This window comes from Mustela nigripes, chromosome 11, assembly GCF_022355385.1.
Source record: "Mustela nigripes isolate SB6536 chromosome 11, MUSNIG.SB6536, whole genome shotgun sequence".
Lineage (NCBI taxonomy): Eukaryota > Metazoa > Chordata > Mammalia > Carnivora > Mustelidae > Mustela > Mustela nigripes.
The window spans coordinates 9,989,171-10,001,242 of record NC_081567.1 but is presented as its reverse complement, the minus strand read 5'-3'; the positions used below and the strand labels follow the sequence as shown (position 1 = coordinate 10,001,242).

Here is a 12,072-nt window from a genome sequence, read left to right as displayed (position 1 = left end):
CAAGTCCAACGGAGTCCCGGTCCTTCGGGTGAGCCCGTCTGCCCACCCCAGAAACCCACAGGGCTCGCTCTCTGCACCCGGGGTTGCCCAGATACCCAGGGAGGTCCAGGGTGGGAGCCTCGAGTCCTGGGCTCCCCTGAGCCCTTCCGACCGAGAAATACTTGACTTCCTCCTCCTTTTCCTGTCTTCTCCCCAGAACCGCTGCGTTTAGAGGTTGGAGGCGCTGGACGGGCTCTCTGGGAGTTTTGTTTCCATCTGTCTTTTCGTTCTACTTTCGGGGAGATTTCCTTAAATTCGTCTTCTAAGACTTTGTGGTTTTTTACGTGTGTCATCGGATTTTTTTTTCATTTCCCAGAGCTTTTTTGTGCACCGAAGAGTCATGTTCATATATTCACAGGCATTTCCTCCGAATTTTAATGTGTGACCTTCCCGAGCTTCCCAGAGGACTGGCCACTGTCCCCAGCAAAGCCTCTTGTGTTCGCCACCAAGGGGGGCACGGGCTTGGCAGCCAGCGTTCTAGCAGCAGCCAGCCGGGAAGGGGGCTCAGCCTTCAGGATCCAAATGTTCCCTGAATCCTCCTTTTAAAATCCAACCTGCCTGGGGTTTTCTCCCCTGTGCCCCCCTACCCCCCTACCCCATCCAAAGACTCTCTGCAACCCGCTCAGGAGATGAAGAGAATTGGCTGAGCTCTCCTGAGAACTCAAGTCCGCAGCTGACATCAGGGTTCCCTCGAGTGGTGGACGTTCCGGGGGTCTTGACAAACGTAGAATGACCAGCACCGACCATCACAGCATAGCAGAGTAGCTTCACGGCCCTAGAACCCCTCCGGGCCGCACCTGTTCCTCCCGGCCGCCCCCCCAACCCCTAGTAACCACTGATCTTTTACTGTCCCATGAGGTCTGGCTTTTCCAGAATGTCAGTGGTTAAAACCAAAGTCCCGTGTGGAGCGTTTTCAGATGGGTTTCTGTCACCAAGCAATTTGCATTTAAGGTTCCCCCGTGTCTTTTCATGGCTTGATAGGTTTGTTTTTGTTTTTGTTTTTTGAAGATTTTACTCATTCGAGAGAAAGAGAATGGGGGGGAGGTGCAGAGGGAGAGAGAGAAAGAAGCCCTCCCCTTCTCCACCCCCCCCACCGTGGGTTGTCGGGGCCCGGTGTCCCTGCCCGCCTGGGCCGAGCACCAGCTAGATCTGGGGTCCCTCGGAGCAATGGTGGGGGGCAGGCCGAGCTCCTCTGTCCTCGGGGGCTTTTCTCTGAGGAAGTCAGAACTGTGACTCACTTAAAACATCTGCCTCTGCGGCCGGTCATCTGTCTAGCTCTGCCGTCAGGAGGCGGGGGCGAGCCGGCCCCCCTCGCACGGCTGCTGGGGGGACCGTGAGGGGCTCATGTCCACGGCTGGAGCAGCACCTGCCGGGGGACTGGGGGGCAGGGGGGGAGTGTGCAGAGGCAGGGGTGGGGCTGCTGGCAGAAGTCTGGCCAGGGAAATGGGTCACTCCCGGGGAGTGGAGGGGACAGAGGTGGGCGGCCCCTCGGGGGGTCTTCTCTGCCAGTGAGGGGAGCCTGGGGTCCGACCAGCCTGTGGAGCCCCGACACGGTGCCCGTGGTGCCTCACTGGCTTGGGGCCACCCACGGGGCCCTGAGTCATTCACCCAGCAGGTACGTTCAAGCACCTTCCTGGCCCCAGGGTCTGGTGTAGGCACTGGGGGCCCAGCCGTGGCAGGAAGCAGGCAGTGGGGGAGGAAGTGAATAATCCAGGTGGCCAGCGAGGGCGACACCAGAGTCCTCTATCCCAGAGAGCCCGAGGCACACAGCCTAGCGGAAGCGGGACAGCGAGCTGTGGGATGCCCTGGGGGACAGTGTCCCGGGCGCAGAAGCCGGCCTGGGACACGGGAGGGAAGGAGAGCCGGCAGGTGCAGCTGGGCCCGGCCAGGTCGGAGGGAGGGAGGGAAGCCGCGTCATCTGACAGTGGGCGAGGGTCACCAGGGGCTGCGGGCCACGGGAAGGCAGGGGGATTTTATCCCAGGTGAGATGGGAACCTCTGGGGTTCTGGGACCTTGGCGAGGGTGGTGACAAGGAGACCACGGAGGAGGGAGCGCTGCTGTCCAAGAGAGAGCAGCTGCCCGGGGAGACGGTGGGACGGGGGCAGATTTGGGGGTGTTTCAGAGATCAGCACCAGAGACCTCCCGACGGGTCCCGTGGTCGGGGAGGAGACAAAACAGGGCCCAAGGCTGGGTCCCCAGTTCCTGGCCTGGTCAGCTGGAGACGCAGGTGCACGTTCCCAAGGATGGGCATGACGGGGAGGAGCAGGTCAGGGACGGGGCACGGGGGATAAACAACCGAATTCTGTTCTGGTCATGTGTGACATGTTGTGTCCCCAAAAAAGACATGTTCAAGTCCTGACCCCCTACGGTCCTGTAGACGGGACGCAGTGAGGAAGAGCCCATCGGGGTGACTGCTGTCCTCGTAAGAAGGCACACGGAGGAAGAGTGAAGGCACCCGCGGACGCTGGGATGGTGTGGCTGCCGGCCAGAACCGAAGGAAAAGCACAGGGAGGCTCGTCCCGATCCTTCAGAGAGCACACGGCCCCGGGGACACCTCGGACCCAGATTTCTAACCCCCAGAGCTGTGAGAGCGGGCACCTGTTTCCCTTAAGGACCTGGCTCGTGGTCCTCTTACAGCAGCCACAGGAAAATAGCACAAGCTCAGAGGCAGGGGCTGTGGTGTGATATAAGAGCTTGGCGTAAGAGCCCAGCCGACGCAGGAGATCCAAGTCTGGGCGGCGGGACGCCCCCAAGTGCCTGGAATGTTCTAGGTCAGAGGCCCAGATGGTCCCATCAGGGAGAGAACACAGGGGAGACAGGCTGAGGCCAGGGTTCTGACCTGACCTGAGAAGGGGGCCGGAGAGCTGGCAGCGGGCCAGGGAGCGTGTGGAATCCGAGAAGCGGTGGGAAGACGGTGCTTCTAGAAGGAGGCGGCGAGAGGCACAGTGGCCGGTTCTGCCAGGCCGGGGGGTGTAACAAAGCCACGACGGAGAACTGGCTGTCGTGTTTGCAACGTGAAGATCCCTGGCAGCCTTGGGGGGCCGTGGTCTCCCCAGAGCACAGGGTGCAGGAGAGCAGGGACAGGGGGCGCGGTACAGACCGTGTGCACGGACGGGCCTTTCGAGGGGTTTAGCCAGAGGGAAGACAGAGGGGGGCATGGCTGAAGGGATCAGGGATCGTTTGGTTTTTACGGTGGGCGAAGGCGGGGGCAGTGAGCAGAGCCACGCAGGGAAAGGGGGACCATTATGGGAAAAACGAGGTCCTGCACAGGGGTGGGGGGGATGGGGACTAGGGCCCCAGATGCAGTCCCCGGACCGAGAGCCAGAGCCGAGGGCAGTGGGTCAGAAGAGCTCACTGCTGCAGGAATTCCAGGCTGGGCTCCGTCTTCCGTGTGCGCGCCGGGCAGCGGAGGTGGGGAAGGACAAAAGCAGGGCCACCGGTCACCACGAGCCGCTGTGTCGCCTCGGGGAGGCTCTCTGAGTTCTGAGCCCCTCGCTGCAGCTGGGACCCCTCCCCAACCCCCAAGGCCAAGGAGAACTGTGATGCAGATGAGGAGACTTTCGTGTGGAAAAGAACCAAGGCTCCGGGGCTCTTACTGGGAGCCACACACCTTCTAAACACTGCACACGTGGCCGCGAACTATTAGCCCATCTCACAAGCGGGGAAACTGAGGCACAGAGTGCATACATAACCAGCCCACCCGTGTTCAGCTAGTCCGTGGACCTTGGGGGGTAGCCTCCCGTGAAACCAGGATCCACAGGTATCTCTGAAGCACAGCTCAACTTAATGAACGTGAAAACCCCTCATGCCCGGTTCAGACCGGCCGGGGAAGCTAACAGCTTCTACGCCGGCCGCTTCCAAGAGCCTGGGAGGGGCCCAGCTAGCGCACATACAAGATCACAGGATTTAGAAAATGTGCAAAGCAGTGTTTTCCTGGGTACTGTTTTTCCTAGAGTCCCTGACCTCAAACAAGTTCCGGCCTCTGTAGTCCCCCACGTCCAGCAAGGGCGCGGTTGGGGCAGGAAGGCGACGTGGCCAGTGTTTAGAGCAGGCACCGGGAAGCAGCAAGCTGGGGGCCAGTCAGGCCAGCTGGATCCTGGCAGTGAGCAGCGGACCGGGATGCAGGACTAGCGCTAGAGAAGCTGCGGACGAGGATGGGGTGGGGGGGCCCGTGGGGCTCTATCCTCTCCGCAGAAAACAAACCCCAGGCTCGAGTTCTCCCCCCTCCACCCCAGGAATCCAAGGATATCCTGCTTCTAGGGCCGCCACGGTTGCTGAGTATAGAGGACTGAATGGTCTCTCGTCCCCCGGCTGCGTGACCCTGGGCTGAGCTCAGTTTTCTCCTCTGTAAAATGGGAGAGAAGGCCCACCTTCTAAGGCAGGACCCCAAAGACTAGGTACAGAACGTGCTGGGAAGTCCACAGGGGCTGCGTGCTCTGGCTGCTGCCAGCCCTGCTGACGGGCTAGGGCCTGGCAGACACTTCTGGAGCAATGCCCACATCGTGCAGGCTTGTCCGCCTCCGGCCCTGTCCTGCATGTCTCCTTCCCATTCTCTGAAGGGGAAGCAGGTGCAAGAGGAGATTCCAGACAGGATCAAACTGGGGTTCGACCTCCCTGCTCCCCCGGCCTGGGGACCAAGCAGAGCTGGTCGATAAGCCCCCCACCGGAGCCTCCACGTCCTCCACCAAAGAGGTCGCAGACCACACCAGGGCAACTCACGTGACACTAACCAGACCCGGAGAGTCCGGCCTCTCCGTCCCACAGCAGCCCCAGACTCTCCGCTCCCGCCCCCTCCCATCCTGTTCCATCTAGTGCTTAAATCATGGATCTGCTTGTGCTGCTGCATAGACCCTTCCACGGCTCCCTCTGCAAACCGAGCAAACCCCCTCCGCTCCAGCCCCGGCCCCAGCCCGGCAGGGTCAGCCCACACCAGCCTCATAGGCACCTTCCTGCCCCTGCTCCCTTGCTCTCGGCTCTGCCCCCCTACTCTTCTGCTTCTCTCCGTCCATTCCCGGCATCAGTCCTAGCACTGGCCTCAGGGATGCAGACGACCAGGTCAAGCCTCCGCGATGGGCTCTCAAGTCACTGCATTTCTTCACGACACGTATCCAGATCCACAAGGAGACCCTGACGTCTGCAATCACATGGATCACCGTCTCTGTCCCCTGATGGACTGTAGGGCAGGGACCAGGTCTGGCCACGCCCACCACCAGATCACCGCAGTGAGCAGTGCTGTCCAGAGGGCAGCGGGCTGGCAAAGTGGCCCCAGGGAGGTGAGGGGCAGACCCCAGACAGATCAGCAGGGTAGACACAGTGCGGAAGGCAGGTTTCAGGGGCTGGTTTGCATCTTGGCAAGTTACCACGCAAGTTCTTAAACTTCTCTGAGCCTCAGCGTCTCTACCCGCTAAGTGGGGATAAAATTGTACCCAGTGTGGGCTTGAGGATCCAACAAGGCAATGGGCATGAACGTTTCCTCTCGTGCCCCTGCCCCAGCCCAAATGCTCTTCCCATATGCCTCCAGGGGGAACCTCGGCCTTATGGGAGGTCCTTGGGGTAGGGAAGGAGAATCCCAGGCAGCGATACCCTCCTGCAGTCCCCACAACGGGACCCCGGAGCCCCGGAATCCCTTCTCCACTCAGCCTTGGTGCTCCAGACATGTGGTCACCCCTGTCCCTCGGGAAGATTCACTGACACACACAGGGACCTCTCCCCTCAGCCGACCACCCCCCACTGGCCCCTCCCACCCAAGCCCAGTGACCCCCCTCTGAGACCGTCCCATGTGTTGTGCTCTCCTTCCCAACCCTGTGGTTCTGGGGGACCCCAGCCCCGGGCTTGGTGTAGCGGGACAAGATCCCTTCCTGTCATCAGCTTGCCACCCCCAGCCCGGACCGACCACAGCAGGTGACAAGGGAAGCACTGCCTCGCTGCCTCATTCCAGACTTCTAAGGATCCAGGGGCCGCTGCCCCCCTTTCAACCTGGCCCCAGTCCCAGGGACTGCCAGAGAAGAGGGGTCCCTGGCAGGAAGACTCGGCTGGCAGTCCCTCAGGCTCCCATGACCCAGTTCTCTCCCCGACAGCAACCGTGGTCACGCATCACAGCAGATTCGGCGTCTGAACCACCCGACCCTGGGCCGGAGAGCCTGAGCACGTCCCGTCTCAGACTTTTCCAGGACAGGCCTGGCGTAGCCACCCTGGGGGACTGGATCAGGGGAGGGTACCAGCAAGAGCTACCACTCCAGGAGCACTCCCTGAGCGGCCGGCCCAGTCTGGGGGCACCACACGCATTCAAGCATTTCAACCCGTTCTACGAATGGGAAGACAGGGGCCCAGAGAGGTTAAGACACTTGCCCAGGGTCACACAGCGGCAGTCTCCAGAGCTTACTTTACTTGAGTCCTCGATCGCTCTGCGGTTCTGACGAGGATGGGGAGCCCCAGCCTGGACCCCACCCCTGACCCCCCCCACCCCCGGGGGGTCCAGCCCGCAGGGAAGGCGGGCGGCAGGGGAGGGGAAGGAACTCACCAGCACGCGGTCTCCTGGGCGCAGGTCCTTGTCGCCCCGCTTCACGGAGCCGCTGTCCGAGAGGTTGGAGCCCGACTCGTTGCCGGTCTTGACCGAGCTGTTGAGGACGCTCTCCCGCAGCGGGATGACCCGGCTGCTGAGCGGCGGCGTGGCCGTGCCCGAGTGCAGCGACAGGTTCTGGGCCGTGAGCGACTCCACCGAGTGCGCGTCGCTGCCCGAGCCCTCGGCCACGGGCTGCCGGGTGAGCTTGGAGGGCCGCGTGAAGATGCCCTGCAGGGCCGGGCACTCGAAGTAGCGCGCGCCGCCCACCGCGCCGTCATTCTTGCCCACCGGCTCGTCCAGCACCACGCCGGCCCACTGGCCCGGCGCGAACTGCGTCTCGCCCAGGTACCGCACCACGCCTGGCTTCACGCCGTTCACCCACACCCGCTCGCCCACCGCGAAGTCCCCCAGGAAGTCGTCGCCCACCTCGGCCGCCTTGGGGCCCGGCTTCTCGGGGGCGGCGGCGGCGGCGGTGGCGGCGGCAGGGGCGACCGGGCCCGAGGCCTGCTTGTGCAGGGGGGAGCCTGCGGGGGAGGGGAGAGAGGCTGTGGTCAGGGCCCCAGTGGGGCACAGAGTCCCGGCGGGCGGGGGGGGGGCACGCCAGCTCACGGGTAGGGAAACGGAGGCAGGCGTGGCCAGGTGTGGAGCCTTGGGCAACCCGAGGTCTCCATGTCCCAACCCCGCCCGGCAGGTCAAGGATTCGGAAGCTTGGCCAAGGGTCTCCTTTCACTGCCCAGAGCGGCTGGAGATCGAGGGCCCTGAAGGAACCCTTTCTCAAAGGTTCCAAGCTGCTCCCTCCCCATCCCCCAGTGGGCTCCAGCCCCAGCTGTTAACCTGAGACCAGCCACCACCCTCGACCCTCCGTGGGACTCAGATCTTGTGAGTGGTCCCTATGTCCCCCACCCCCCGCCCCAGTCAGCTCAGGGCCCCACAAAAGGCTCTTGGACTGTTCCTGGACAGCTGGCGACAACCGCAAATGCCTTGGGGCGAGGAAGGGGCCAGAAAACCTCTTGCTCCACTCCCGAGTCTCCCCTCCCTGAGCTGCAGCTGCGCGGAGCAGGGAAAAACGGGGTAGAGGTATGTGGGAGGCAAGTCCTGCCCCGCGACATTCCTGGGGCTGAACTCCAGGCTCTCTGGGCTGCCGGGTGCGCTGGCCCAGCCCCTCTTCAAAGGAAGCATGACCCTGAGGCTCGGAGAGGCAACAGCCTTGCTCAAGGCCACCCAGCAGACTGAGGACTCCAACCCAGGGAAGGCGCCTGCCGCCTAGGCCTGGGCCCTGATGGGCCACAGATGTGGAGGTGGTTGGGAAGGGGAGCCACTAGCTCGGGATCACTCATGAGAGACAAAGCAGGGCTGGAGCCCACGTGCCTCGTGTGCATCCGGCTCCTGGGCCCCACGGAGGGCCTCCTGAGCAGTGGGGCTCAGGAAGCCCCGCCCATTCACCCCACGAGGTCTGGAGGCTGCCCCCCAACTTCCCGCTAGATGCGGCATCAGACAGAAAAGGCCCCATCCTTCTCGACTCCAGAGCCTGAAGCGTGTGGGATAGAGATGGGGGACAGGAGGGACGCAGATGTGGCCACACCCCAGCAGAGCTGCCTGTGTTTCAAGTCCTTCCAGGGGCAGCCAGTGGCGGGGCCACGGAGCAGCAGCTCCCCCCCCAGCATCTTCCTTCCAGCCAAGGCCAAGAAGCCCAGGCCTGGCAGGACGCTGGGCCAAGACTAGATGCCAGAACCTCTCGGGGCTGGAGAAGCCACACGGCCCCCAGGACAAGCCAGACCCACGAGACCAAGCACAGGGGTTCTCTCTCTGGAACCCTGGGACCCCAGCAGAGGCATTGGGGAAGCACATGGCACCCAGGGCCTCGGCAGCCAGGATAGGGGTTCCTGACCCAGGGGCTCCTGGGAGGTCAGCGGGCTTTGCTGCTGAACTTGACTGAATCCACAGTCACCACACCCATTCTGCTAAGAAACAGACACACAGGAGCTCATCGGACCCTCACGGTTAATCCCGTGGAATCATTTTATCTCCCATGGACAGAGGAAGAAACAGGCTTGGAGACATCGGGAGGTTCACCAAGGCCCCCAGGCGAGAGGCAGCAGAGCCCACCGGCCACAGGCCTCTGGCTCTTGGTGTCGGGCACATACATAAGTCAAACCAAACCATGGCGCTGAGCACTTGACGTGCCAAAGCCTCAACCTAGAACCACCCCCAGTCCCTTGGGCTCCCTTGAATGGACCCGTTTTCCAGAATCGGGCCAGACCCTCAGCTCCCTACAATCTCGCCGTTTACTCCAGCCTGTGCAGGGACGTCCCCTTCCACGCCCCATCCGGAGAAGACCACTAGGGTGTGGGTGGGGGGCCCGAGGCTCTGTGCCCCCACCGAGATCCCAGCAGGCAGAGGCCACTGTGGCTGACGGAGCAGCAACTAGCCCCCCGGCCCCAGGACTGCTTCTCACCTGCACCCCGGTTCTGGGGCTGTTCGTGCCCGGCCCGTACAGGCACACAGTGGGCACTGCCTGGTGTTATTCTGATGAGAATGATTTATACAAACACTGAAGAATTAAAAAAAAAAAATTAAAAACCACAAAGAGGTCCCAGGAGGCCAAAGAAAGGCTTCCAGACAGGTTCCAGTAACCCTGGGCAGGGGCTCTACCCCTGAGTAAAGCGAGGCAGCCGGCGGGGTCTTCCGCAGGTGGCACAGAACCCGGAAAAGTAATCATCAGCTCACAGACCTTGTCCTCATGGTCCCAGTCACGCCCTAGGACGGCCCTGTATTATAAGGAGCCTCTGCAGGGCGCTGGGAACCCCATCCACCCCCGGCAGACAAGGCGGGCACCGTCCATAGGAAAAGTCAGTCTGGAAAGCAGCCTCACGTGGAAGAAGCCATGAATGAGAACATGACCCAGCCCACACCCCCCTCGTCACGCGGCCCGAGGAGCCGTGGGGCCCATCACCAGGGAGCCAGCGCAGCAGCGTGAAGACCTCGGCTAGGACTGGACACTTTCTCTGCGTTACATTCTTATCGTGCAGATCAGAGGTCGTGACTCTTGTCCAAAGCTACCCAGGCAGGAGTGGGGCCCAGCCGGTCTAGCTCAGGGCCCTCCCCTTGCCAGCCCCCCCATATGCTCGCGTGCATGGTACGTGCCCTTCCCATATCTGTTTCTAGAAGCTTCCGTGCGCCCTGGGGCTCCGTGATGCCCGCGAACTGACCTGGGCAGCTGGGAGGTAGGAAGCACCTGGGCCGACCTGGCCTCTCTGGCTGGAGCGCAGAAGAGGGTCCCAGGTCGGGGGGGCACCCGGTGTGGCTATTCCTGGAGAGAAGCGGCCCGCCCAGCTGTCCTCCTCCCCAGCTGTCCCGGGCCGGGCAGCCCCTCAGGTAATCTTTCTGCCCCGTCCCGTCCTGCCCCTTCCAGGGTCACAGGCCCGGAGACCAGCTGTTCCAACAGCTGCTCAAATCCAGGTCCCAGGCCGCGGCGACGGCGCTCCGGCGGGGGTCGGGGGGGCGCCTCATTTTTCCTCTTCGGTGCCCTCAGCTGCCCCAGCCTCCCGGGGACAGAGCCTCGTCAAATCCCCGACGCCAGCAGGGAAGCCTCCAGAGGCCTGGGCTCGGAAAACTGGGACAGAGCCCCCTTCCCTCCCTTAGACCTCAGTAACACCGGGGCCGGGCCGGGCCGGGCACCTTCCCCTGTCGGGGCCTGTCTCCCTGCAGGACGAAAAGGGCTAAGCCAGGAACAGCCAGGACCCCATGGTCTCCGGCCCTACCCGTTCTCCCAGAGCTGTGGGACCTGGCTGGCTCCCCCCAAACCCCACCGCCACGCCCCCAGGGCTCCGAGGCAGGTTCCCAAAGCGCCCTGAGGGCAGGGCCTGGGCCCCCCTCCCTCAAAAGCCCCCCAGTGGAGCAGCCGGGCCCAGCGAGCCCCCCAGAAAGCAGAGGGCAGCACTTCACCCTCTCTTGAGCACTTGGTCCTTTCCCCAGACTCCAGGCACGAGGGAATTTCCTGCCGGTTTCAAGTTCAAAGCAGGACTTTGAAGAAAAAGGCTGAGGGGCCTGGTGTGGGGTGGCGGCAGCTGGCGGCCTGCTGCCGTGGAGGCGGGGGCTGGCGGGGGTGCCCGGTGGGGGCGGAGAACGTACCCGCCCCTCCTCCTCCTGCAGGGGCCTGGAACCCACCCTGCCCGGGGAAGTAGGGATGGGCCTTGCCCATGCCCGCCGAATCTCAGCTGCCAGGGACCCCGTTCTCCGAGCCCCCAGGGTCAGACACTGGGGACCACAGGCACAGCCAAAAGGGGACCCAGCAAGGTGACTCAGCTGGTCACTTCCCTGTCAGGGAGGAACCTGGCCCAGGGGCTGCGGAGAGAAGGCTCCCTGGCAACGGAGATCGAATGCCTTCCAAAACCTCTGCTGGACAGTCACACAGCTCACTCCTCACCTCCTCAAAGAAGCCTTCCCTGATTGCTTCTCCTAAAAAGCCAGTCCCCCCTGCATCACCCAGCACCCCCATCCTTCCAGAGATTTACCCCGTATTTCACCGTGTTGTGGGCCCCTCATCCTCGAACAGTCGCTCAGGAGGGCCCTGTTTCCACTCTAGCACTGGGCTCGCAGGCCCTCAGTGCAAGCTGCCCGCTCAAAGCTGGTCCCACTCCCAGGAGGAGGGGCCGCCGCGGCTCTGCGCTGGTGCACGGACTCTATACATCCCCGAGCGGCGGAGAACCATTCCCATTCCTCCCGTCGAGGACAGAGGCTCAGTGCAGCCAGCTTCTGGCTCACCTCGTCCCCCCACACCCCCACCCCCAACCTCTGTACCCCCCCCAAGCCCACTGTTAGCCCCATGTTTCTATAGGAAAGCCAAGAACGTTTTGGTCTCCCCAGGGACCCGCCTCCCCACTATCTCTCACCTCTGTCCCCTCCCTGGCTCTCCATGTGTGCCACCAAAGCCCCCCAGCCCACAAAATCACAGCTTCCCCCACGGACACCGCTCCTCCGGTCACCCGCGGGCCTTCCCCGCCAACTAACTTTTCCTCCCTTCTATGGACGTCCACTGCCGAAAAATCAGAAGGCAGAGTTACTGATTTTTCTTTTTTAAATGAAACCACCTCGCATTCCATCAGACAAACACAATCACATTTACTGTCCTGGAGTAGGTTTCTCCAGACTTTATCCGTGCGGGGATGTTGCGTACACAGACTTCATACTTGCCTCCTCCACCCCCTGCCCCCGTCCCCGCCCGTGGTCCTGTGTTCCAGCGGGTGGGCTGCAGGTCAAGGCTTATCAAGGAGCTGTCCGGAAGGAAAATAAGAACCCTACCCACCACAGTCAATTTCAGGCAGCCCACTCGGTGTTCCTCTGAACACGGAGTTGGAAAGAAATCATATAGTGTTTCCACCACAGAGCAATAACCTCAAACACACAGACGTTATAAAATCTGACTGCTAGTAAAACAGTAATATTTTACCGGTAGTAAAATGACGGTATGA

The 12,072-nt window shown here is 62.4% G+C and overlaps 1 protein-coding gene across 4 annotated transcripts in view; it reads right to left on the bottom strand.

Moving 5' to 3' along the window:
- The window catches only part of CLIP2 (CAP-Gly domain containing linker protein 2), a 65,187-nt gene that overhangs the window by 28,645 nt on the left and 24,470 nt on the right, over positions 1-12,072 (bottom strand). For all 4 annotated transcript variants that reach the window (XM_059414714.1, XM_059414712.1, XM_059414715.1 and 1 more), the window contains exon 4: positions 6,560-7,125. In XM_059414714.1, coding sequence (XP_059270697.1) covers positions 6,560-7,125 — 566 coding nt within the window. The remainder of the gene's footprint in view (positions 1-6,559; positions 7,126-12,072) is intronic.